Source organism: Eretmochelys imbricata, chromosome 1 (genome assembly GCF_965152235.1).
Source record: "Eretmochelys imbricata isolate rEreImb1 chromosome 1, rEreImb1.hap1, whole genome shotgun sequence".
Taxonomy (NCBI): Eukaryota; Metazoa; Chordata; order Testudines; family Cheloniidae; genus Eretmochelys; species Eretmochelys imbricata.
In genome coordinates, this window is record NC_135572.1 from 355957259 (window position 1) to 355979800 (window position 22542).

Genomic DNA, 22542 nt, shown 5'->3' on the forward strand with positions numbered 1-22542 from the left:
GGGGCACAGGGCCGGGCTGGGGGCAGGACAGGAGGGAGGGCATAGGGCTGGGGGGCAGGGCAGGGAGGGGGGCAAGATGGGAGGGGGGCACAGGGTGGGGCAGGGCAGGGTGGGCGCAGGGCCGGGCTGGGGGGCAGGACAGGGTGGGGGTCGGCGGTCGCTGACATCTGCCCCCCCCAGGCTGCAGCGTGGAGGGGGGCGCGGTGGAGGCGGGCGAGCGGTTCCCCAGCCCGCGGGACCCCTGCCAGCTGTGTGTCTGCACCGACGGGATCGTCAGCTGCTCGGCGCGGGATTGCCCCGGTGCCCTGTGTGCCCGCCCGCTGCCCGGCTCCTGCTGCCCGAACAACTGCAACGGTGACCCCTGCCCGCGCCCAGTCTCCCAGTCCCCCGCCCCCTGCCCGCGGGGCCACGAGCCGGTCCCCCGCCCCCTGCCCGTGCCCGGTCTCCCCCGAGCCCTGCCCGCGGGGCCCACGAGCCGGTCCCCCGCCCCCCTGCCCGTACCCGGTCTCCCCCGACCCCTGCCCGCGGGGCCACGAGCCGGTCCCCCGCCCCCTGCCCGTGCCCGGTCTCCCACTCCCCCGACCCCTGCCCGCGGGGCCACGAGCCGGTCCCCCGCCCCCTGCCCGTGCCCGGTCTCCCCCGAGCCCTGCCGCGGGGCCACAAGCCGGTCCCCCGCCCCCCTGCCCGTACCCCGGTCTCCCCCGACCCCTGCCCGCGGGGCCCCACGAGCCGGTCCCCCCGCCCCCCTGCCCGTACCCGGTCTCCCACTTCCCCCGACCCCTGCCCGCGGGGGCCACGAGCCGGTCCCCCTCCCCCCTGCCCGTGCCCGGTCTCCCCCCGACCCCTGCCCGTACCCGGGTCTCCCACCTCCCCCGAGCCCTGCCCGCGGGGCCACGAGCCGGTCCCCCGCCCCCTGCCCGTGCCCGGTCTCCCCCGACCCCTGCCCGCGGGGCCACGAGCCGGTCCCCCGCCCCCTGCCCGTGCCCGGTCTCCCACTCCCCCCCGACCCCTGCCCGCGGGGGCCACGAGCCGGTCCCCCTCCCCCCTGCCCGTGCCCGGTCTCCCACTACCCCCGACCCCCTGCCCGCGGGGGCCACGGGCCAGTTCCCCTCCCCCCTGCCCGTGCCCGGTCTCCCACTCCCCCGACCCCTGCCCATGCCCGGTCTCCCACTCCCCCGAGCCCTGCCCGCGGGGCCGCGAGCCGGTCCCCCTCCCCCCTGCCCGTGCCCGGTCTCCCCCGACCCCTGCCCGCGGGGCCACGAGCCGGTCCCCCGCCCCCTGCCCGTGCCCGGTCTCCCACTCCCCCGACCCCTGCCCGCGGGGGCCACGAGCCGGTCCCCCGCCCCCTGCCCGTGCCCGGTCTCCCACTACCCCGACCCCTGCCCGCGGGGGCCACGGGCCAGTTCCCCTCCCCCCTGCCCGTGCCCGGTCTCCCACTCTCCCGACCCCTGCCCGCGGGGGCCACGAGCCGGTCCCCCTCCCGCCCTGCCCGTGCCCGGTCTCCCACTCCCCCGACCCCTGCCCGCGGGGCCCACGAGCCAGTCCCCCCTCCCCCCTGCCTGTACCCGGTCTCCCACTACCCCAACCCCTGCCCGCGGGGGCCACAAGCCAGTCCCCCCGACCCCGATCCCCCGACCACGGGGGACCCCACTGGGCTAGTTTCCCCAGCCCCAGTGGACACGGCTCTGTCGGGGCTGCGGGCGGATCGGGCGCTGCTGCACTGGGCCCCGACTCACTGGACGGGGCCTGGGCGGCACCTCAGGGGCCCTCGCTGTCTGCCCCATCCTCCCAGCATGCATTGCAGAGGCGGGGTCCTCTCCGTTAGCCCCCCCGTGTCCCCTCTCCGTCTGCCCTAGGCTGCAGCTATGGGGGGAAAGAGTACCCCAACGGAGCCGAGTTCCCGCACCCCACGGACCACTGCAAGCAATGCCACTGCCTCGTAAGTGCCGGGGGGCGAGCGGGGCCCCGGGGCCCGAGGGTGGTTCAGCGTGGCCTACTGGACGCCTGGGTCCCAGCCCGGGCTCTGCTGCTGCCTTGCTGGGGGAAGCTGGGCCGGTTGCGTCTCGTTAGCCCATGGCAGGGGGACCGATCGTGCAGCCAGCGCCCCCGCCGGCCCCGCTCTGCCTGCTTCCCGCGTTACAAGTGGGGAAACTGAGGCACAGAGCAGGCAAGCACGGCAGAGCTGAGACTAGAGCCCAGGGCTCCAGTCCAATGGCTGAGCCACTGCCCCCGAGGGAGGGACCCATTTAACCCCGTCCCGGCCACAGCGAGGGGCCGGGGCGTCGCAGTGGACGGTGGTTTTCACGCTGTGCTGGGTGGGGTTGAGGGCGGGGCTGGAGGCTGGGGGCACAGTCTGGGGCGGGGGTCACGGGATGGGTGGGATGCTGAGCTGGGGCACAGGGTGGGTTGGGGGCTGGGAGGCAGGACTCCTGGGTTCTCTCCCCGGCAGTGCCCGGCTGGCTCTGACCTGCCTCTCCCCCCTGCAGAACGGCCATGTGCATTGTCTGTCGCGGCGCTGCCCGCCCCTGCCCTGCGCGGAGCCCTTCCTGGTGCCCAGCGGGTGCTGCCCCCAGTGCCCAGGTAGGCCGGCGCCCGGGGCAGTGGTCTGGGGGGGTCACGGCCCCTTCGCAGCTGCCCCCCATCTGTCTGGGGGCGGGGGGGGGCTGGGAGGCACCATGGCACTGTTTGCTGGCAGGGCCGAGCTGAGCCCAGCCCATCTGGGCTCCCGGGAGGTGCCCCCCAGCACTGACCCCACAAGCTAAACCCTCTGCCGCCTTGAAACCCGCCCCTGCCATGGCCAAGGGCAGGGAGCGCCTGGGGGAGTCGGGCGCTCTGTCCCCGGCGCCCCCCTCAACCGCCCCTGTCTCCTCCCAGAGCCCCCGGCGGGCTGCCTCTCCGCGGGCATCTCCTACCAGCCCATGCAGCGATTCTACGACCCCTCGGACGCCTGCCGCCTCTGCATCTGTGCCAACGGGACCGTCACCTGCCAGCGCCAGCCTTGCGCCCCCGCCCTCTGCGCCCACCCCCTGCGGCGGGACTGCTGCCACTCCTGTGACGGTACCCCCCCAACCCCCTGAGCCCCCCACTGGGCCTCACTGGGCTCCCCGGTCCCGCTGAGCCCCCCACTGGGCACCCCGCGGGCCACACTGGTACTCCCGGTCCCGATGAGCCCCCCCACTGGGCACCCCGCGGGCCACACTGGGCTCGCCGGTCCCGCTGAGCCCCCCACTGGGCAGCCCATGGGCCACACTGGGCCCCCCGATCCCGCTGAGCCCCCCACTGGGCACCCCGCGGGCCACACTGGGCCCCCCGGTCCCGATGAGCCCCCCACTGGGCACCCCGCGGGCCACACTGGGCCCCCCGGTCCCGCTGAGCCCCCCACTGGGCACCCCCGCGGGCCACACTGGGCCCCCCGGTCCCGATGAGCCCCCCACTGGGCACCCCGCGGGCCACACTGGGCCCCCCGGTCCCGATGAGCCCCCCACTGGGCACCCCGCGGGCCACACTGGGCCCCCCGGTCCCGATGAGCCCCCCACTGGGCACTCCGCGGGCCTCACTGGGCCTCCTGAGGCCCCTGATGGACTCCCGAGCCCCTATGTTCTGCACCCACCCCCTGCTGCCGCTCCTGTGACGGTACCCCCTGTTGGGTCCCCAGAACCCCCTCCCTGGGCCTCCCCAGCCCCCCTCGGCCCCTCGAATCCCACCTGGGTCCACTAAGCATTCCCCCCCAGTACTCCTGGGCTTTGCACGTACCCTCACAGCAGGGCTGCTGCCATTTCTGTGACGATACCCCTTGGGCCCCCCAGCCCCCCGCTGGGTCCCCTGAAACCACCCAGTGACCTGGGCCCCCAAACCCCCCGCTGCACCCCCAGCCCCCGTGCTCTGCTCCCCCCTGCAGCAGGAACACTTCCCCCCAGCCCCCGGCTCTGCTCCTGCCCCACTCTTGTGCCCGGTGCCATCACCCACTCTGCCCCCAGGCTGCCTGTACCAGGGGAAGGAGCTGCCCAACGGGGAGCAGTTCCCGGACCCCGCGGAGCCGTGCCACGTCTGCACCTGCTGGGAGGGCAGCGTCTCCTGCCAGCCCAGGGCCTGCCCGCTGCTCCAGTGCCCCTTCCCTGCCCGGGGGCCGTGCTGCCAGGTCTGCGAAGGTGGGTTGGGCATGGGGTGCGGGCGGAGGCCGGGCTGGGCTAGCCCAGGGGGCCGCTGGGCTCCACCAGTTGGGGCGCCAGGGTTGGGGGGTGGGTCAGCCCATGGGGGGTGTCTTGGGCCCTGGCCTCCTCTGCAGTGCCTGGCACCGGGCTCACTCTGTCCGGCCCCCACAGGCTGCGAGTACTTGGGCGAGGGTTACCTCGATGGCCAGGAGTTCCCGGACCCCCAGGACGCCTGCGGCCGCTGTGCCTGTCTCCACGGCTTCGTCACCTGCACCACGACGCCCTGCGACCCGCCAGGCTGCCGCCACCCCGCCAGCCCCCCAGGCCGGTGCTGCCCCGTGTGCCAGGGTAAGCGGGGCTCGGGGGAGGGTGGGCACCGCGTGGCATGGCCACTCTCCGCCACCACAGGCATGGCTGGGGAACCTCAGGCCTTGTTAAAATGAAGGGGTATGGCCAGTGCCCCCCAGCCCCGCTGGTGCCCCTCATCCCTGACCCACAGCCCCCTGCTAGCCCAGCCCTGGGCTCCCCCTGGTGCCCCTCAATCTCAATCTGCAGCCCCCTGCTGTCCTAGCTCTGCCCCTCCCAGCCCCACTGGTGCCCCTGACCCACAGCTCCCTGCTAGCCCAACCCAGCTCTGTCCCTCCCCAACCCCACTGGTGCCCCTCACGCCCGACCTGCAGCCCCCTTCTAGCCCAGCTCTGGGCAGAACCAGGGGGGAGGGTGGAGCCAATCGATGGCTCCAGCATTTCTGTTCCTCACGGGCACCGCAGGCAGGCCTGGGCGGGGTACCGATGGGCTGAGCTGGTTTGGCCATTCCCAGTGCCCACGACAGGCCCAGGTGCCAGGGGAGGGGAGTGTGGTCCAGTGGTTAGGGCGCTCGCGTGGGGAGGAGGAGGCAGGTTTTGCTGCCGACGCCCTGCTTGACCCTGGGCAGGTTCTGGGCCTCAACCTCCGTCCGGCCTGGCCAGCGTGACGCCAGCCCAGCCTGCCCCACCCGGAGCGGAGCCTGAGGCCATGCCAGCCTGGCCTGGCCCCCGGAGCGGTGCCTAGGGCGAGAGCAGGCCCAGGCCGGGTCTGGGGGCGTTGCTGGCTCCACGGCGGGACGGTGCTGGGCGTGGGGCTGGGTGCAGGATCGGGGCCAGATCTCCCAAGTGCTGGAGGGGGCTTGGGATTGGCGGGTGCTGGAGGGGGGACACCTGGGATGTGGGGGGCTGGTTCTCCCCTGCTCTCAATGTCTTTCCTCCCCTCCGGTGCCAGGCTGCCACTTCCAGGGCCAGGACCTCGCGGACGGAGAGACCTTCCCGGCCCCCGGCGGGCGCTGCGAGCAGTGTCGCTGCCTGGTACGTGCCCGGGGGGGCATGGCCGGCCCTGTGGGGAGAGGGCTGGGCACAGCCCCAGGGGGCACAGGGAGCCGAGCTGGCACAGGGCTGGGGTTGTGCCAGGGGGATGGAGCCCAAGGGGAGTGGGGGCGCTGGGGGGCTCAGCATGGCTGGGGGCCTGCCCTGCTCACCCCCGTTCCCTGCCCTCTTGCAGCGGGGAGAGGTGTCCTGCGGGCCCCTGCCCTGCCCTGGGGTGACGTGTCCCCACCCGGCCGTGGGCCCCTGCGACTGCCCCGTGTGCGACGGCTGCAGCTTCCATGGGCGAGCGTGCAGCAACGGGGAGCGCTTCCCCGACCCCCACGACGCCTGCCAGCTCTGCTCCTGCCTGGTGAGTGTCCACCCCCGAAAAGCAGCCAGCTCTGGGGAGGGGCCCCGCTGCAAACAGCACGCCACGGTGCTGGGGACGGGGGTCACAGTCCTGGCGCCAGCCGCCTCTGCAGGGGACACCCCGGGGCCTGGCCCGGGACAGCGGGCGGGGCCTGGCCCGGGACAGCGGGCAGGGCCTGGGCCAGGAGCCAGCAGGCCGGTAATAGCTACAGATGGGCGGAACCGTGGGCTTAGCTAAAGCAGTCTCCCCCACAGGACCGCGCCCAGTCGTGCCGCCCTGGGGCCAGCGCTGAGTGCCAGGGGAGGTGCCCCTGCAGATCTAGCCCCTCCCCGCAGATTTCCCAGTGCTGGCCTGGCCCTGCCTCCGGGCACCGCGGGGGCTGGCGGCCCCAGGGACGGGGTGCTGGCTCTGGGGGGGGCTTTCGGTCCCTTGCCTGCCCAGGGCAGGAGCCCGGCCAGGTGTGATGCCAGCGGCTCTTGCCCCGCAGGATGGCAGCGTGACGTGTGTGCCCACGCCCTGCTCCCCCGCCCCCTGCGGGAACCCGGTCGCCCTGCCCGGCCAGTGCTGCCCACAGTGCCCCCGTGCCTGTCACTACCAGGGCCACCTCTACGAGAGCGGGGCCCCCTTCCGCCCCCCGGGGGGGGACCCCTGCTCCACCTGCACCTGCCTGGTGAGTGAGCCGGCCCGCAGTGCCCCCCTGCTCCGCCCGAGCCCCCCGACCTCCACCCCCTTCCCCCTCTGACCCCCACCCTGCTGGGCCCAGGTCCCCCGACCTCCACCCCCTTCCCCCTCTGACCCCCACCCTGCTGGGCCCAGGTCCCCCCGACCTCCGCCCCCTTCCCCCTCTGACCCCCACCCTGCTCCGCCCGAGCGCCCCGACCTCCACCCCCTTCCCCCTCTGACCCCCACCCTGCTGGGCCCAGGTCCCCCCAACCTCCACCCCCTTCCCCCTCTGACCCCCACCCTGCTCCGCCCGAGCGCCCCGACCTCCACCCCCTTCCCCCTCTGACCCCCACCCTGCTCCGCTCGAGCCCCCCGACCTCCACCCCCTTCCCCCTCTGACCCCCACCCTGCTGGGCCCAGGTCCCCCCGACCTCCACCCCCTTCCCCCTCTGACCCCCACGCTGCTCCGCCCGAGCCCCCCGACCTCCACCCCCTTCCCCCTCTGACCCCCACCCTGCTCCGCCCGAGCGCCCCGACCTCCACCCCCTTCCCCCTCTGACCCCCACCCTGCTCCGCCCAGGTCCCCCCGACCTCCACCCCCTTCCCCCTCTGACCCCCACCCTGCTCCACCCAGATCCCCCCGACCTCCACCCCCTTCCCCCTCTGACCCCCACCCTGCTCCGCCCGGGTCCCCCCGACCTCCACCCCTTTCCCCCTCTGACCCGCACCCTGCTCCGCCCGAGCCCCCCGACCTCCACCCCCTTCCCCCTCTGACCCCCACCCTGCTCCGCCCGAGCGCCCCGACCTCCACCCCCTTCCCCCTCTGACCCCCACCCTGCTCCACCCGAGCCCCCCGACCTCCACCCCCTTCCCCCTCTGACCCCCACCCTGCTCCGCCCAGATTCCCCCGACCTCCACCCCGTTCCCCCTCTGACCCCCACCGTGCTGGGCCCAGATCCCCCCGACCTCCACCCCCTTCCCCCTCTGACCGCCACCGTGCTCCACCCAGATCCCCCCGACCTCCACCCCCTTCCCCCTCTGACCGCCACAGTGCTGCGCCCAGGTCCCCCCGACACCCATCCCCTTCCCCCTCTGACCCCCACCCTGCTCCGCCCAGATCCCCCCGACCTCCACTCCCTTCCCCCTCTGACCCCCACCCTGCTCCGCCCAGATCCCCCCGACGTCCACCCCGTTCCCCCTCTGACCCCCACCCTGCTCCGCCCAGGTCCCCCCGACCTCCACCCCGTTCCCCCTCTGACCCCCACCATGCTGGGCACAGGTCCCCCCGACCTCCACCCCGTTCCCCCTCTGACCCCCACCGTGCTCCACCCAGATCCCCCCGACCTCCACCCCATTCCCCCTCTGACCCCCACCGTGCTCCGCCCAGGTCCCCCCGACCTCCACCCCCTTCCCCCTCTGACCCCCACCGTGCTCCGCCCAGGTCCCCTCCAAAACCCGCCTAGTCCCCCCTCCGACCTCCACCCCGCTCTGCCCAGATCACCCCGACCTCCACCCCATTCCCCCTCTGACCCGCACCCCACTCCACCCAGATCCCCCCGACCTCCACCCCGTTCCCCAGGGAGCCAGGCACTAACTCCGCATGGGCTGGGGCCGCCAGGTTCCTGGGGGGCTGGGGCGGGGATGGTGTGTGCAATGGGCCTGGGGCAATGCCCGTGACCACCAGCTAATTCTTTGCTCTGAGGAGAGCCCCCCATGGACCCTTCGCTGTGCCTCAGGTGTACTGGCCCCACCTGGGCATGTGTGGGTCCCACAGTGTGGGTCTCAGGATTTTATTGGTTTGCCACATTTTGCAAGTGTTTGTCAGAGCCCGCAAAGCGGCGCTCTCCCGGGGCCTGGCGACAGGCCCCCCGGCTGGGGTGGGTTTGCTGGATATTTTTCACTCCGTGGCAGCTACCGGGGATTTGGTGTAAATTCTCCACCCAAACACCGCTGGTCAGCGAAGACACGGTCCGGACGAAGAGTGTCCGACCTTCGACCCTGGGTGCCGGCACCCGCCGCTGGGGCGAGAGCCCCATCTACCCACTCCACAGCCCTGATCTCCAGCCCCTGCTCGTGCTCCGGATGGCTTCCCTCCGGGTGGAGGGGGCGTATCCCAAGCCGGGGGTCCCCCCCCACTGACGGCTTTGCCTTTCCCCTCTCAGGGCGGGGACGTGCTCTGCGTGATGGCCCCGTGCCCCCCGCTGACGTGCACCCACCAGGTGATAGAGCCCGGGGACTGCTGCCCCCGCTGCAAAGGTACGACCCACCCTGGCCGCTGCCCGCCCAATATCCCCCAGGGGACAGAGGGCCTATCCCTTTAAGAGAGGCGGGCCATCTACATAACTCCGCCCCAAACAAGTGGTCCATGTCAGTCAATAGTGACTCATTAGCATGTGGGGTCTGTGACCTCTGTTGGTCTATATTGGGCCGATAGTGCCCCCCCGAGTCAGGCAGCTGCAGGCTGTGGCCTAGCGTAGTGGGCACCCACGGGTCCATATCGACCTGTATGATGGACCGTGCAGAGAGCACAGGCATGACATTGGTGTGAGTCTGACCCGCTGCTCTCCCGCAGGCTGCATGTACGATGGGCAGGAGCACGCCGATGGCACCAGCTGGTTCTCCTCCCCCTGCGTGTCCTGCCTGTGCACCCACGGCATCGCCACGTGCGCCCAGATCCGCTGCCTCGGCTCCTGCCTCCAGCCGGTCCAGGTGCCCGGGGAATGCTGCCCACTGTGTGCAGGTGCGAGGGCGGGTGCGGCTCTGCCAGGCCCACACGGGGGCGGGGAAGGGAGCGGGCACAGGGGGCTCAGAGGTGGGCAGCTGCTGCAGAAGAGGGCACGGGGCTGAGCCGGAGGGTTGTAGGGTCAAAGGCTGGACGGGACTGTCTGACCCCCCCAGCCTGGCACAGGCCGGAGAACTGCCCCTGTTACCCCCGTATCGAGCCCAGAGACCTGCGACCAAAGCGCCTCCCAGACAGGCCCCGGGGGCCGGAGCTCCGACGGGAGTGTCCGGCCGTGCGCCCATTAGTGTCTGAGGGACGTCCTCACGCCCGGTGGCCCTGTGTGTGCCCAAGGATCACAGCCTGGCACTGGACGTGTGGAGTCGCTTATCGACTGCGAGCCTTGGATCCCACCCAGCGTCTCTGCTCTGCGGGGGACAGGCCCCTGCTCTGTGCACCTGCGTCCCTCGGTCCTGCATGGGGGACTTTGCATTCGGCTGCACTGAACCCTTTTGGTTGAACGGGCCCAGCATGCCAGGCAGGGCAGATGGCACCATGGGACGGCCCCTCCTCAGCATTATTTACCTCCCCGCCCCCAGGCTTTGCGTCGGCTGCAGGTGTTGTCAATAGTGATTCTACATTTACTGTTTCTATGACTAGTGGCTGATCTGGGAGCCAGGACTCCTGGGTTCTGTCCGCGGCTCTGGGAGGGGAGTGGGGTTTTGTGGTTAGAGTGGGCAGGGCTGGGAGCCAGGACTCCTGGGTTTGTCCCCGGCTCTGGGAGAGGAATGGGGACTCCCCCCACTGCCCTGACAGGTTTCTCCCCAGATTGCATGTTCGAGGGCCAGCCGTACAGCCCCGGGGAGAGCTTCCAGCCGTCACTGGATCCCTGTGAGATCTGCACCTGTGAGGTAAGGGGACAGGGAGCAAACACTGCTCCCCCTCCTCCCAGGCAGCGGGCTGGGGACACCCCCAGGCCTCCCACACTGTGCACTCGTCCTGGGGGTGCCGCGGCTTTGGGGGTCTGCTCTCCCATCTGGAGTCTTGTGGGAGACTCATCAGGGAGGGGGGCTATTCTGACCCCTGCCCCTGGATTGGCAGGGTGTAACAATGCTGGATCTGGTGGGACCCAACGGAGAGTGTCAATTCAGGACAAATTGCTTCAAGCAGGGCAGTTACAGCCCAAGGCTGGGGTTTTTCCACCTCTAAGGCACCAAACCAGCCAGACAGAGAGGACTTCGGTCTCACCCACTGGCTGACCACAAGTCACACAAGCAATTCCCTCAGACACTCCAGTTCCCCAGTATCACCACCAGGCCACTGGTTATGGGACAAATGGTTATGAAAACCAAGACCCCAGTGAAAGAAAAAGGAAAATGGTTCTCCTGATCCCAAAGGACCCAAACCCCAGACCCAGGTCAATATACAAGTCAGATCTTACCCACAAATCCCGCTGTTGCCAATCCTTTAGCATCTAAAATCTAAAAGTTTATTCATAAAAGGAAAAAGATACAGACGAGAGCTAGAATCGGTGAGATGGAATCAATGACAGCCAGTGATGGCCACGTTCTTGGTTCAGGCTTGTGGCAGTGATGGAATAAACGGCAGGTTCAAATCCAGTCTCTGGAGAACGTCCCCAGCTGAGATGGGTCGTTCAGTCCTTGGTTCAGAGCTTCAGTTTGTAGCAAGGTCCCTCCAGAGGCAGGAAGCAGGACTGAAGACCACGTGGAGATGAGGCATCAGCCTTTTATAGTCTCCTCCAGGTGGCAGGTCCCCTCTTTGTTCGTACTGTGGAAAATTACAGCAAAATGGAGTTTGGAGTCATATGGGCAGGTCCCTGTGTGCCTGGCTAAGTCGCAAGGTGTATCCGCCTTCTCTCAGTGGGTCAGGTGTGTCGCTGATGGTCCTTCATGGGCCATCCGGCCGGCTAGGCAGAGCTGACACCAACGTGTCCGGGGTGTCCCCCAGAAGCACAGCACAAGTTTGAGCTACAGACAGTAGAGAGCCAATGTTCATCACTTCAATTACAGAACCGACACACACATGCAGACAGCATAGTCCTACGCAGCCAGTCACAGCCTTGTCTGAGACACCCCACGTGACCTCCTTTGTACCAGATTTGGTGCCGCTATAGGACCTTGGTTGCACCAGTGATCTGTACGGCCCCAGATTCTGTCAATGACGCGACACAGGGTCTGTGCTGTGCGGGGTCGGGGGGACGGGGCAGTAACCAGCCTGGCCTCTGCCTTTCCTTCCAGCGGCTGGCGGTCGGGGGGCCTCATGTGCGTTGCTACCGCAGGCAGTGCCCCAGCCTGGTCGGCTGCCCCAGGAGCCAGATCCAGCCGCCCGGGCCACAGCACTGCTGCCCCACCTGTGCCCGTGAGTACCCTGCGGGCACACGCCAGGGCTGCTCAGCCAGGGCCTGGCACGGGGCGGCCATTGCTCTGGAATGCCCTGGGCCTACCCCACACACCCCACAGTGCCCCCTGCTGGGCAAGGCCGGGCTGGAGTCTCCAGGAGCTCCCCCCACGGCCAGTGCCCGCACCTCACTCCCCACAGCACCCCCTGCTGGGCAAGGCCGGGGCTGAAGTCGCTGCAAGTCCCCCACGGCCAGTTCTCCCCCCCACTGCGCTCCCCACAGCACCCCCTGCTGGGCCAGACCGGGGCTAGAGCAGCTGGGAGCTCCCCCATGGCCAGCGCCCGCTCCCCATAGTGCCCCCTTCCGGGCAAGGCCGGAGCTGGGCTGTTTCACTGGTCAGTCCGTTCCCGTCACACAGGTGTCTGGCCCTGGCTCCCCCCGGCAGGGCGGGGCAGGGCGGGGTGGGGCTGTCCCTTGTGCCTTGGCCCCTCACCCCGCCCCTCACCCCACTGCCTTTGTGGCTTGCAGAGGCCTTGAGTAACTGCACGGCCGAGCTGGCCGGGAACGAGCTCCAGGCGGCTGACGACCCGTGTTACACCTGCCAGTGCAAGGTACGAGCCCCGGGGCCGGCTCTGTCCCTCCGCTGGGCAGCGGCTGCCGGGCTGAGCTGAGCCTGACCCCGCTGTGTGATCAGACCCCCATGCCGACGCCTGCTCCAGGGGAGTGCGGACGCCTCCTGCCCTCAGCCCTTCGCGTCCCAAGATTGCACCCCCGGGCTGTGCCGTGCAGCCCCCTCTGTGGTGGGGCGGGGCAGCCGTGGAACGGCGCAGTCATTCCGGGAACGAAGAGTCTCGTCTCTGACGCACACGGCGCCTTGGGGTGTGCCCACGGCCTGCCCCCCATGGCCCACGTTTAAGGTCACCCCCACCACCGCCCTGGGGCATCGGGTCAGCGCGGAGTGCAGGGGAGAGCGCCCCCTGCTGGGCCCCTGCCCCACTCCTTGCAGCACAGCGCCCCCTAGTGCCGCACTGGCAGGCACTGACGTCCGGCGCTGACTGCCAGGGGAGAGCCCCCCTTGCTGAGCCCCCACCCCGCTCCCTGCAGCACCCTGGGCCTCCCTTGGAGGTCTCCCATCCAAAGAGTGACCAGGGCCAGCCCCGCGTGGTGTGAAGTGGGGCCAGAGCCCAGCAGGGAGAAGTGGGGAGTCCATGGCCCTTGATCTTCAGGGTGCCCCCCATAGAGAGCTCCAGCTCTCCCTCCAGTGACCCTCTAGGGGCTGGCCCCTCAGAGCCATGGAGAGCACGCTGGGTGTGGCCCGTCCGCCCCATGGCTCCGCTGCTGGACCCCCTCCGGGCCCCCCAGGTTCCTCTCATCCCATTAGCAGCAGGCCTGGCCAAGAGAGAATCGTGAGGGGCGCCCAGCTCCGGGCGCTGGCCTCCATACCCACAGCTGACCCTGGTGTGTGTGTGGGGGGGGGTGTGCCACCACCCCGTCCCATGTGGCTGTGCCCAAGTCGCGGCCCCGTCCCATGGGTCTCTGTGCGCCCATGTTGCCATCCCGGGTTGCCCCCTGTGCCCTGGCTGCATCCCGGCCCCCGCTCTTCTCATTGCAGGATCTCACCTGGGTGTGCGTGCACCAGGGCTGCCCGCAGCTCAGCTGCCCTCCCGCCGAGCAGTTCACCCCCCTGGGCGTCTGCTGCCCCGTCTGTGACGGTGACGTATGGCCAGCGCCTGCTCGCACCCGGAGGCCTCGCCGAGGGGCCCCTTGGAGCACGCTTCATTGTGGGGGGGAGGGGGAGCGGCATGGCACCAAGAAGCGGGGGGCTGGGATCTGGGGATCCCTGCGTTCCAGGCAGCAAGTCCCCCCCTTCCCAGCTGGGCACGGAGCCCTGTGGCTGGGGTGCTCGGAGCTGGCTACGCACAGAGGCCACAGGGCAGTTGTCCCTTCAGTGGCAGCAGAGGCCAAGCGGGCGAGGGGGACCCCGAGGCGGTGACGCTGGGTTAGCTTCCCCCAGGTCTGTCTGTCTGTCAAGCACCCGTCCCTGCAGACAGACAGCACAGTGCTAGATCAGAGCTAATAACTCTGAAGCCTAGTGATGGCAAACTGCCGGTCAGCACAGGCCTGACTGTGTGAGAATCCCCCCGTCCCATCATGTGGCCCCCCCAGGAACTGTCTTGCGCCATCATTGGCATTGCTGGTCACAGGGCGGCTGTCTGCCCACGCAGTTCCCAGCGCCCATCCCCATAGGTCTGGGGCAGCGGCTGACCCCCACCCTCCCTTGCAGAGTGTGTGATAGAGGCTGGAGAGCGCCGGGTGTCGGACGGTGAGAGCTGGATGGACAGTGAGGACGACTGTGTCAGCTGCACCTGTCATGTAAGCCCCAGCGGGGGCAGCCCCCACCCCAGCCTGGTGCTGTGCCCTGGGGCATCCCCTCCCCCACACCTGGTGTGTCTGTGCCCTGGGGGCTCCGTTCCCACCCCCAGCCTGGCGTGACTGTGTCCCTACCCCTCTCCCTCCAGCCAGCGCTTCCCAAACAACCGGCGATTCCCCAGGCGCCGGGCAGGGAGGGGCTTCGCCTGGGGCCCCACAGCAGGGCCTGGAGGGAACCCAGGAGTCCTGGCTCTGTGGCAGGGATCCCTGGACAGGCCATATGGCACCTTGCTTGGGCTGCCCCCTCTCGGGCCAGCGGGCGCGGGGTACGGAACAGGGGGGCGGGGGGCAGGCCCACCTGTGTGCCAGCGAGGCCAAGGGCTGCATTTGGGGGGCAGAGGGCAGGGCTCTCCGTGTGGAAAGGATGGAGCAGTCTCCCCGCGCCAGGCGTGCCCTGTGCAGACTGGCTACCGGTGCCCTCTGCGCCTGGGGCTGCCCGGCTGGGGGGAGAGGGGCGGAGGGCTGTCGGGTGGAGCCGGGCTCCCACTCCTCTCCGTTGTCTCTGCCACGCAGCGCGGCCACGTGGAGTGCCACGTCGCGGCGTGCGAGCCCGTCGAGTGCCAGGGCAGCCTGCGGCGGGTGCGGATGCCCGGCTCCTGCTGCTACGAGTGCCAAGGTAGGCGCTGCTCCTGGCGGGCTGGCCGGGTGCAGGGCCCACGCCACAGGAGGGGAGGGATGGCAGGCCAGTGACTCCGCAATGCCAGGCTCCCTAGGGGCGTGCTGCTCCCCCGGGTGGGAGCCCAGTGCGGTGCCAGCCCCTCGCTGGCAGATCCCGGAAGGTGGCACGGAAGAGGTTAAAGGGGCTGCGTGCCAGTTGATGGTGCCAGTCTGCGCGGGGCTAACTTCACAGCCTGTGCGGTGAGGCTGATCAGTGTCAGCCCTCCGTCCCAGGTGGGGAAACTGAGGCACCGAGCAGGGGAAGGGGGCCCTCTGCACGCTGCACAGAGACCAGTGCTGGGAGTAAGACCCAGGAGTCCTGGCTCCCCTGATTCTCCCTGCTCGAATCACCAGCCACGCTGCCTTCTGCGTTCCCGCACCGTCTGGCAGGCGGCATACCGGCCCCGTGCTGGGCGGGCCAGACCTGGCGCCCCTGCCTGCGCCATGCCAGTCCTGCCACCTTGCCAGGACCCGGCGCCTGCCCCCAGGCCGCTGTCTTCTGGGCCTGGGGGATCCCCACAATGCTGGCTCCATCCTCTGCCCTCAGACCCAGAGGGCTCCTGCTCCTACCAGGGCCAGCGGTACCCGGCCAGCGAGCGCTGGCAGGTGGACACCTGTACGACCTGCACCTGTGTCTCCGGGGAGGTGCACTGCCAGATCCAGCCCTGCCCCCCGGCCGCCTGCGCCGCGGTGAGTGGGGGGCCCAGCTAGGCCCCTGCCCTCCCTCTCTCTGCTGGTCGAGCTCCCTGGCTGAGCCATGGGGGGGCCGGTCAGGGGCCCCCCTGAGGACTTGCCTTGGCCACTGGGGGGTGAGTACTGTCCCATTGCCAGGATCCATTGCGCCCACCCCGTTACCCTGGGAGGTGTCCCATAGCCATGCTGGGGGGGATGGCAGCCAGCGCCGGGCGTTGAAGGGTGGAAGCCGGGAGGGGGATGGGAGAGGGGCAGCCAGCCGTGGGCATTACGGGGGCAGAGGCTGGCACCCGCATCCCCGTAACGGCCCCTGTGTGCCCAGGATGAGACACCTGCCCTGGCGCCAGGCACCTGCTGCCCTCGCTGCCTACCCCGCCCCGCCACCTGCCTGGCCTTCGGCGACCCACACTACCGCACCTTCGACGGGCGCATCCTGCACTTCCAGGGCACCTGCACCTACGTCCTGGCCCAGGACTGCCAGCGGGAGGACTTCAGGTGAGAGGGGGCACAGCAGACATGGTCAACAGCCCCAGGGAGGGGAGCCTGGGGGGAAGGGAAAGGCTGCCTAGTAGTGAGAGCAGGGGGCTGGGGGCCAGGACTCCTGGGTTCTATCTCCAGCTCTGGGAGGGGAATGGGGTCTAGTGGTTAGAGGTTTGGAGCCCGGACTCCTGGGTTCTATCTCCAGCTCTGGGAGGGGAATGGGGTCTGGTGGTTGGCGGTTTGGAGCCCGGACTCCTGGGTTCTGTTCCCAGCTTTGTCCCTAGCCCACCGAGGAAAGCCCTCCCCCCACACACAAACCCTGTGCCCGTCTCCTGCCCGCAGCATCCACGTGACCAACGACGACCGGGGGCGCCCGGGTGTGGCCTGGACCAAGGAGGTGACGGTGCGAGTCGGGGACACCGTGGTGCAGCTTCTGCAGGACTGGCTGGTCAGGGTGAGACGGGCGACAGTGCCAGGCCGGACGCCCACTGCACCCCGAGCCTCTGCCCATGGCGGAGCCAGGTCTGGAGCCTGCACTGGGCAGGGCCCTGGTGCGGTTATGGGAGGTCACCTGGAGGCAGGAGGGAACCAGGCCGCACAGGTGGGACCCCGGTGTCCTCTGGTGCCCGCTGAACCCCTGCCCTTCCCTCCCAGGTGGACGGCCAGGTGGTGACCTTGCCCTTCCTCAAGGAGCCCCACCTCTACGTCGAGCGCCAAACCAACACCGTCCTGCTCAACACCAACATCGGGGTGAAGGTAACCGCCGGGCCTGGGGGTCCTCTGCCCTGCCGCTGCCCGCTGGGGTGCCGCCCCCAGGCCCCCGATCCAGGCTGTGCCAGCGGGAGGGCATTGTCACGCAGGCATTTCAGACCGCGCCTGGCTGGTGATGCAGCCCGGGGCCGGCGGCTGGCTGGGCCCTGTGCCCGCGTTGGGGGGGTGCTGCCCATCTCCCCTCTCCCCCCAGGTCCTGTGGACTGGGCGCTCGCAGCTGGAGGTCAGCGTGCCCGGCACCTACCAGGGGCACATGTGCGGCCTGTGTGGCAACTTCAACGGCCACCCGCAGGACGACACCCGCCTGCGCTCGGGGCAGCTGGCCCGCTCCGAGGCCGCCTTCGGCAACAGCTGGAGGGTGAGTGGGGGCCACCCCGGGGACAGCAAGCCAGGTCCTCCGGCTGCCCACAGCCCAGCCCCCTTCCCCGCCATAACGCCCCCCCCGCCCGGCTCCCTTCTCCACCATCACGCCCCCCAGCCGGCTCCCTTCCCCCTCGGTATCCCTCTGGGGTGCCCATCATGACCCCCGAGTGCCCTGGAGTGAGGGCTGCGACCCCCAACTAGGGGGAATTGTATGCGGAAGGGAGACAGCCATGGGGAGGAGGTAGCCAGGACATGGGCAGCCCCCCTTGCCCTACTCCCTGCAGCGCCCCCCAGTGCCACACCAGGGCATTGGGGCCAGCACTGACTGCCAGGGGAGAACGCCCCCTGTTGACCCCCCCCCTTACTGCAGGACAGCGCGCCCTAGCACCGCCATAGGGCGCTGGCCCCCCAGCCCCTGCCCTCCCTCCCTGCAGCCCCCGGGCTCTGCTGGGTCTCCAGGCTGGGTGGGTGCTGGGGGCGATCCCCCCTCCCCGCGCTGACGGCGTCTCTGGGGCAGGTGCTGAGCGGTAACGGCACGGGCGGGCCGTGTGCCGACGGGCAGGATGTGGATCCCTGCAAGGAGGCCGGCTACCGCGCCCGCAAGGAGGCCAACGCCCGCTGCAAGGTGCTGAAGTCGGGGGCGTTCGAGCCCTGCCACCCCCTGGTGCCCCCGGAGCCCTTCTTCGCCGCCTGCGTCTACGACCTGTGTGCCTGTGGGGCCGGGGCCGGGGCCGAGCCCTGCCTGTGCGACGCGCTGGAGGCCTACGCCGCCCTGTGCCGCCGGGCCGGCTTGACACTGAGCTGGCGCTCCCCCACGCTCTGCGGTGAGGGGGGGCGGGGGCCAGGGCTTCCCACTCCTCCCACCCGGACCCTCGCAGCCCCGGGCCCGGCCGTGACCCCCACCGGTCGGGGGGCGGGCCCTGGGCTGGCTCAGATCGGGGTAGGGGGGGAGCCCCGGGGAGGGGGAAGGTCCCGGGCTGGCTCAGATCAGTGGGGGGAGTCCCTGGGGGGCAGGTTCTGGGCTGGCTCAGATTGGGGCGGGACAGGACCTGGGGATGGGCAGGCCCTGTGCTGGCTCAGATTGTGGGGGAGCCCTGCAGGGGGGCAGGCCCTATGCTAGCCCAGATGCAGGGGTGCAGAAGGGGCAGGTGGTGGGCACAGCCCCAACCCCCTGGGGAAATTCAGGCCGGCCCCATGGCCACGGGGACAGTTCTGGCTTCTCACCCTCGGGGCTGAGCCTGGGCTGAGGGGGGAGGCAGGTCCCAGGACTGCCTCTTCCCCCCCCGAGCCCTGGCACTGACCTCTCCATCTCCCTCCAGCCGTCGGCTGCCCCAAGGACCGGGGCTACGTGTTCGACGAGTGCGGCCCGCCCTGCCCCAAGACGTGTTACAACAAGGATGCGCCGCTGGGGGCCATCGAGTCTCGCTGCTTCACGCCCTGCGTGCCCGGGTGCCAGTGCCCCGCCGGGCGGGTCGAGCACGAGGCCCACTGCATCCTGCCCGAGGCCTGTCCCCGGGTCATCTACGACAGCCTCTGAGCCCTGGGACGCCCACACCTACCACCATGGCACCGGGGCCGAACACGCTCCCTCCCACAGCCCCTGGGACACCGCGTCCTCCGCCATGGCCCCGGGGCCGGCCACGCTCCCTCCCACAGCCCCTGGGACGCCCGCGTCCTCCGCCATGGCCCCGGGGCCGGCCACGCTCCCTCCCACAGCCCCTGGGATGCCCGCGTCCTCCGCCATGGCCCCGGGACTGGCCACGCTCCATCCCACAGCCCCTGGGACGCCCGTGTCCTCCGCCATGGCCCCGGGGCCGGCCACGCTCCCTCCCACAGCCCCTGGGACGCCCGCGTCCTCCGCTATGGCCCCGGGGCCGGCCACGCTCCCTCCCACAGCCCCTGGGACGCCCGCGTCCTCCACCATGGCCCCGGGGCCGGCCACGCTCCCTCCCACAGCCCCTGGGACGCCCGCGTCCTCCGCCATGGCCCCGGGGCCGGCCACGCTCCCTCCCACAGCCCCTGGGACGCCCACTGTAACAATGCTGGTTCTGGCAGGATCCAACTGAGAGTGCCAGTTCAGGACAAATTGCTGAAAAGAGGGCAGTTACAGCCCAAGGCTGGGATTTCTGTGCACCCCACTGGCTAACCACAAGTCACACAAGCAATTCCCTCAGACACGCCAGTTTCCCAGTATCACCACCAGGGCCACTCGTTATGGGGACGACTGGTTATGAAAACCAATACCCCAGTAGCAGAAAAACAGTTCTCTCGATCTCAAAGGACCAAGCCCCAGACCCAGGTCAATATACAAGTCAAGTCAGATCTTACCCACAAATCACACTGTTGCCAATCCTCTAGCATCTAAAATCTAAAGGTTTATTCATAAAAGGAAAAGATACAGATGAGAGCTAGAATTGGTGAAATGGAATCAATGACATCCAGTGATGGCCAAGTTCTTGGTTCAGGCTTGTGGCAGTGATGGAATAAACGGCAGGTTCAAATCCAGTCTCTGGAGAACGTCCCCAGCTGGGAGGGGTCGTTCAGTCCTTGGTTCAGAGCTTCCGTGTAGCCAAGTCCCTCCAGAGGGCAGAAGCAGGATTGAAGACAAGATGGAGGAGCTGCCGCAGCTTTTCTCAGTCTCCTGCCATGTGGTCTCTGCTTTCCTTGTCCCAGAGACAAGCTGCCCCTCACACAGCCTGGAAACACCTCAAAGGTCTGGCCATAGGCAGGTCCCTGCGTACCTGGCTGAGTCGCACGGTGTATCTGCCTTCTCTCAGGGGTCAGGTGTGTCGCTGATGGTCCTTCATGGGCCATCCGGCCGGCTAGGCAGAGCTGACACCAACGTGTCTGGGGGTGTCACCCAGAAGCACAGCACAAGTTTGAACTACAGACAGTAGAGAGCCAATGTTCATAATTTCAACTACAAAAACAATACACACAAGCAGACAGCAGAATCATAACCAGCAAACCCCAACCTTGTCTTAGACACCTCATTTGACCCCCTTTATACAAGATTTGGTGCCACTTCAGGACAGTTGCAACGATGATCTATACGGTCCCAGTTCATGCCAATAACCTCACACCTGCGTCCTCCGCCATGGCCCCGGGGCTGGCCACACTCCCAGTTGGTGCCCCAGATATGACCCCTGCAGCACCCATGGGGGACCCACAGGGAGCCTGGCAGCTCCAATACTCCTCCCCCACCCACAGGGAGGAGGCAAGGGTCTGCCACCCCCTTGTCCCCTCTTTTTCCCCTCGGATCCCCTCCCAGGTTGCCCCAGCCAGGGCATGCAGCCATGGGGGTGCAGGGAGGGGCAGGGTGCCAGGCTGGCCATGGCTCCCACACGCCCAGCTGCAATGGCTTGAGGACCATTTCCTGAACACCAGCCCCGGCGGCACAGAGTGGGGAGAACGGACTCCTGGGTTCTATCCCCAGTACCCCCTAGGTCTCGGTGTCCCATCCATGCCCTTAGCATCAAGTCCTGCAGGCCCCCTGGGGGTAACGGTGCCCTGGCACTAGTATTGCTGGGCATGCAGGCTGGCATGGAGCCCCCCCCCGGTCTGGATCCACCCCTGCCCGTACCCCGCCCTGCCCAGCACCCAGTGGCATCGTCCGCCATCAGGTGCCAGTCACACGGGGTGCTGTGTCCTGGCACAGATGGGCTGGCCAGTCCCCCTGGCCTTGGGGAAAGGTGCCAGGTGCAGATTGTGCCACCCCTGTGCCCCTTTGGCTGGACAGGGGCAAGGGTATTTATCAGTGTGGTGGGGACTGGGCACCCCTGTGCCCACAGCAATAAACGTGGTAACCATGGGCAAGCATCTGGTCCTTGGGCAGCGGCCTCTGGCCAGTGGGGGCCTGTGGCCCATCACCCGGGCATCTGCTGCTCAGGCAGCCCTGCGACGTTGCCCACGACCCAGTGTGGCCTGTGGAGTCGGGGCCGCAACGAGCCCAGCCCCTCCTGTGACTGGCTCGCCCCATGGGGCCCAGTCGCACCAGCTGCAGGGGCAGCTAAGTGGCAGGGTTCAGCTGGCTCAGAGTCCCTGGGTGGCCCTGCCCAGGAGCCTGCCAGGGGTGCATTGGCAGCAGTGGCTCCCCACTGCCCACCTGGCCCCCAAGGCTTGGGGTGCAGCTCCCTGGCCAGGTGCCAGCGATGCCCATCTGTATCGCGGCAGGTGCTCTCTGTGGGCAGAAATCCCCCCCACCCCCGCAGTGCTCTGGGCACCTGGGGCCAAGTCTTCCCAGGTGCCCTCCAGATCCTCACCAGGAGCCAGCAGGTCGTCCCCCAGGGCACTCGGCCCTGCCCTGCCCACGCCCCTGGCCCTGCTGCTGTGAAATCACTAGTGCTGCCCGCGAGCTGCATGTCTCCGGATGCCGCCTGGCGCCCTGCGGAGCTCCCTCTCCCTGGGATGGGGGCTGGTCACTGGCTCTGTGACCTCCCCCCATTTCTCTCCATCCCCCCCCCCCGGGTTCCATTGATGCTTTGGGGGGAGGCTGCCTGCAGCTGGCACAGACGGAGCCCAGCCCCTCGGAGCAACGCTGCCGTCAGCCCAGCGCCCCGTGATGGCAAAGGAGAGTCCAGCTTGGCGGGAGATCTGCGGGGGCGGGGGGGGGGGACTGATCTCACCTGAGCCTCCCACAGTGTGGGCCACCGGGAGCCGAGCTGGAGCCAGGACTCCTGGGTTCTCTGCCCAGCTCTGGGAGGGCAGTGGGTCCGGCTGCTGCTATAGACCTGCTCAGGATTGTTCCTACACCACCCCCCACCTCCCCGGAGGGTCCTTGACAAAATGCCCTGAGGGTCGGGTTGCGGGGGGGGGGGGGTGGTTCCCTTCATCCCCCCGGCCCTATGGGCCATTCTGCCCCAGGGACAGGCACCAGCCAGAAGCTCAGCCAGGGACCCAAAGCCCTGGAGCCAGGGGGCAGTGGCCGTGTGCCAGGAGGCAGGGGGAGAGCCGTGCCAGGCTCAGAGCCCAGTGCCAAGACCCCCTGGCAGGTGCCCAGCTGTGCCCATCGCAGTGGGTCAGACAGGCCATCACAGCACCCAGCCCGAGACACTCACCGGGTGGCCACGTCCCGCCCCAGGGCCTGGCACCCCCCAGCACCACAGGCTGCAAACTGGGGTGGGGCACCCCTTTGCCAGGATAGGGGCAGGAGGGCACCTGCCCCAAAGAGCACAGCCATGGGCAGTGGAGGGAGATGGGCCCCCCCGCCCAACCCCCACACTGCAGCTCAGATGTCCCGAACCTGACACCTGGTGCCCCTGCATAATTGAGGAGCTGCCAGCAGCCAGGGAGCCGGGCGTCTGACACAGCCACCACCAGGTACGATTCCCCCCACACACACATGGGGCACCAGCTGCCCCCCGGCATGGTGCAGAGGCTGGGGTGATGGGCGCAGGACAGCGTGGCAGGGCCCTGCATCTGCTCAGGGCTGATTCCTTGGCTGCCCCTTGTGAGCATCTGCAGGCTGGGGACATGGGCACTGCCCACTTGGGGGGCATCCTTAGCCCATTGCCAGCCCGGGCCAGCTCCCAGCCTCGGCACACTGCGGC

General features: G+C 69.3%; 1 protein-coding gene across 1 annotated transcript in view; it reads left to right on the forward strand.

Moving 5' to 3' along the window:
* KCP (kielin cysteine rich BMP regulator) overlaps positions 1-18530 on the forward strand; it is a 50646-nt gene extending 32116 nt beyond the window's left edge. Inside the window, 24 exon segments of the mRNA XM_077807924.1 lie at positions 181-354; positions 1857-1939; positions 2487-2580; positions 2875-3057; positions 3978-4148; positions 4323-4499; positions 5409-5491; positions 5685-5858; positions 6346-6528; positions 8684-8777; positions 9094-9261; positions 10057-10151; positions 11499-11619; positions 12128-12210; positions 13212-13311; positions 13884-13972; positions 14543-14645; positions 15234-15376; positions 15702-15874; positions 16202-16313; positions 16514-16615; positions 16824-16988; positions 17511-17817; positions 18313-18530. Of these exon segments, the coding sequence (XP_077664050.1) occupies positions 181-354; positions 1857-1939; positions 2487-2580; positions 2875-3057; positions 3978-4148; positions 4323-4499; positions 5409-5491; positions 5685-5858; positions 6346-6528; positions 8684-8777; positions 9094-9261; positions 10057-10151; positions 11499-11619; positions 12128-12210; positions 13212-13311; positions 13884-13972; positions 14543-14645; positions 15234-15376; positions 15702-15874; positions 16202-16313; positions 16514-16615; positions 16824-16988; positions 17511-17817; positions 18313-18530 (3395 nt within the window).
* Positions 18531-22542: the final 4012 nt, after the last annotated feature.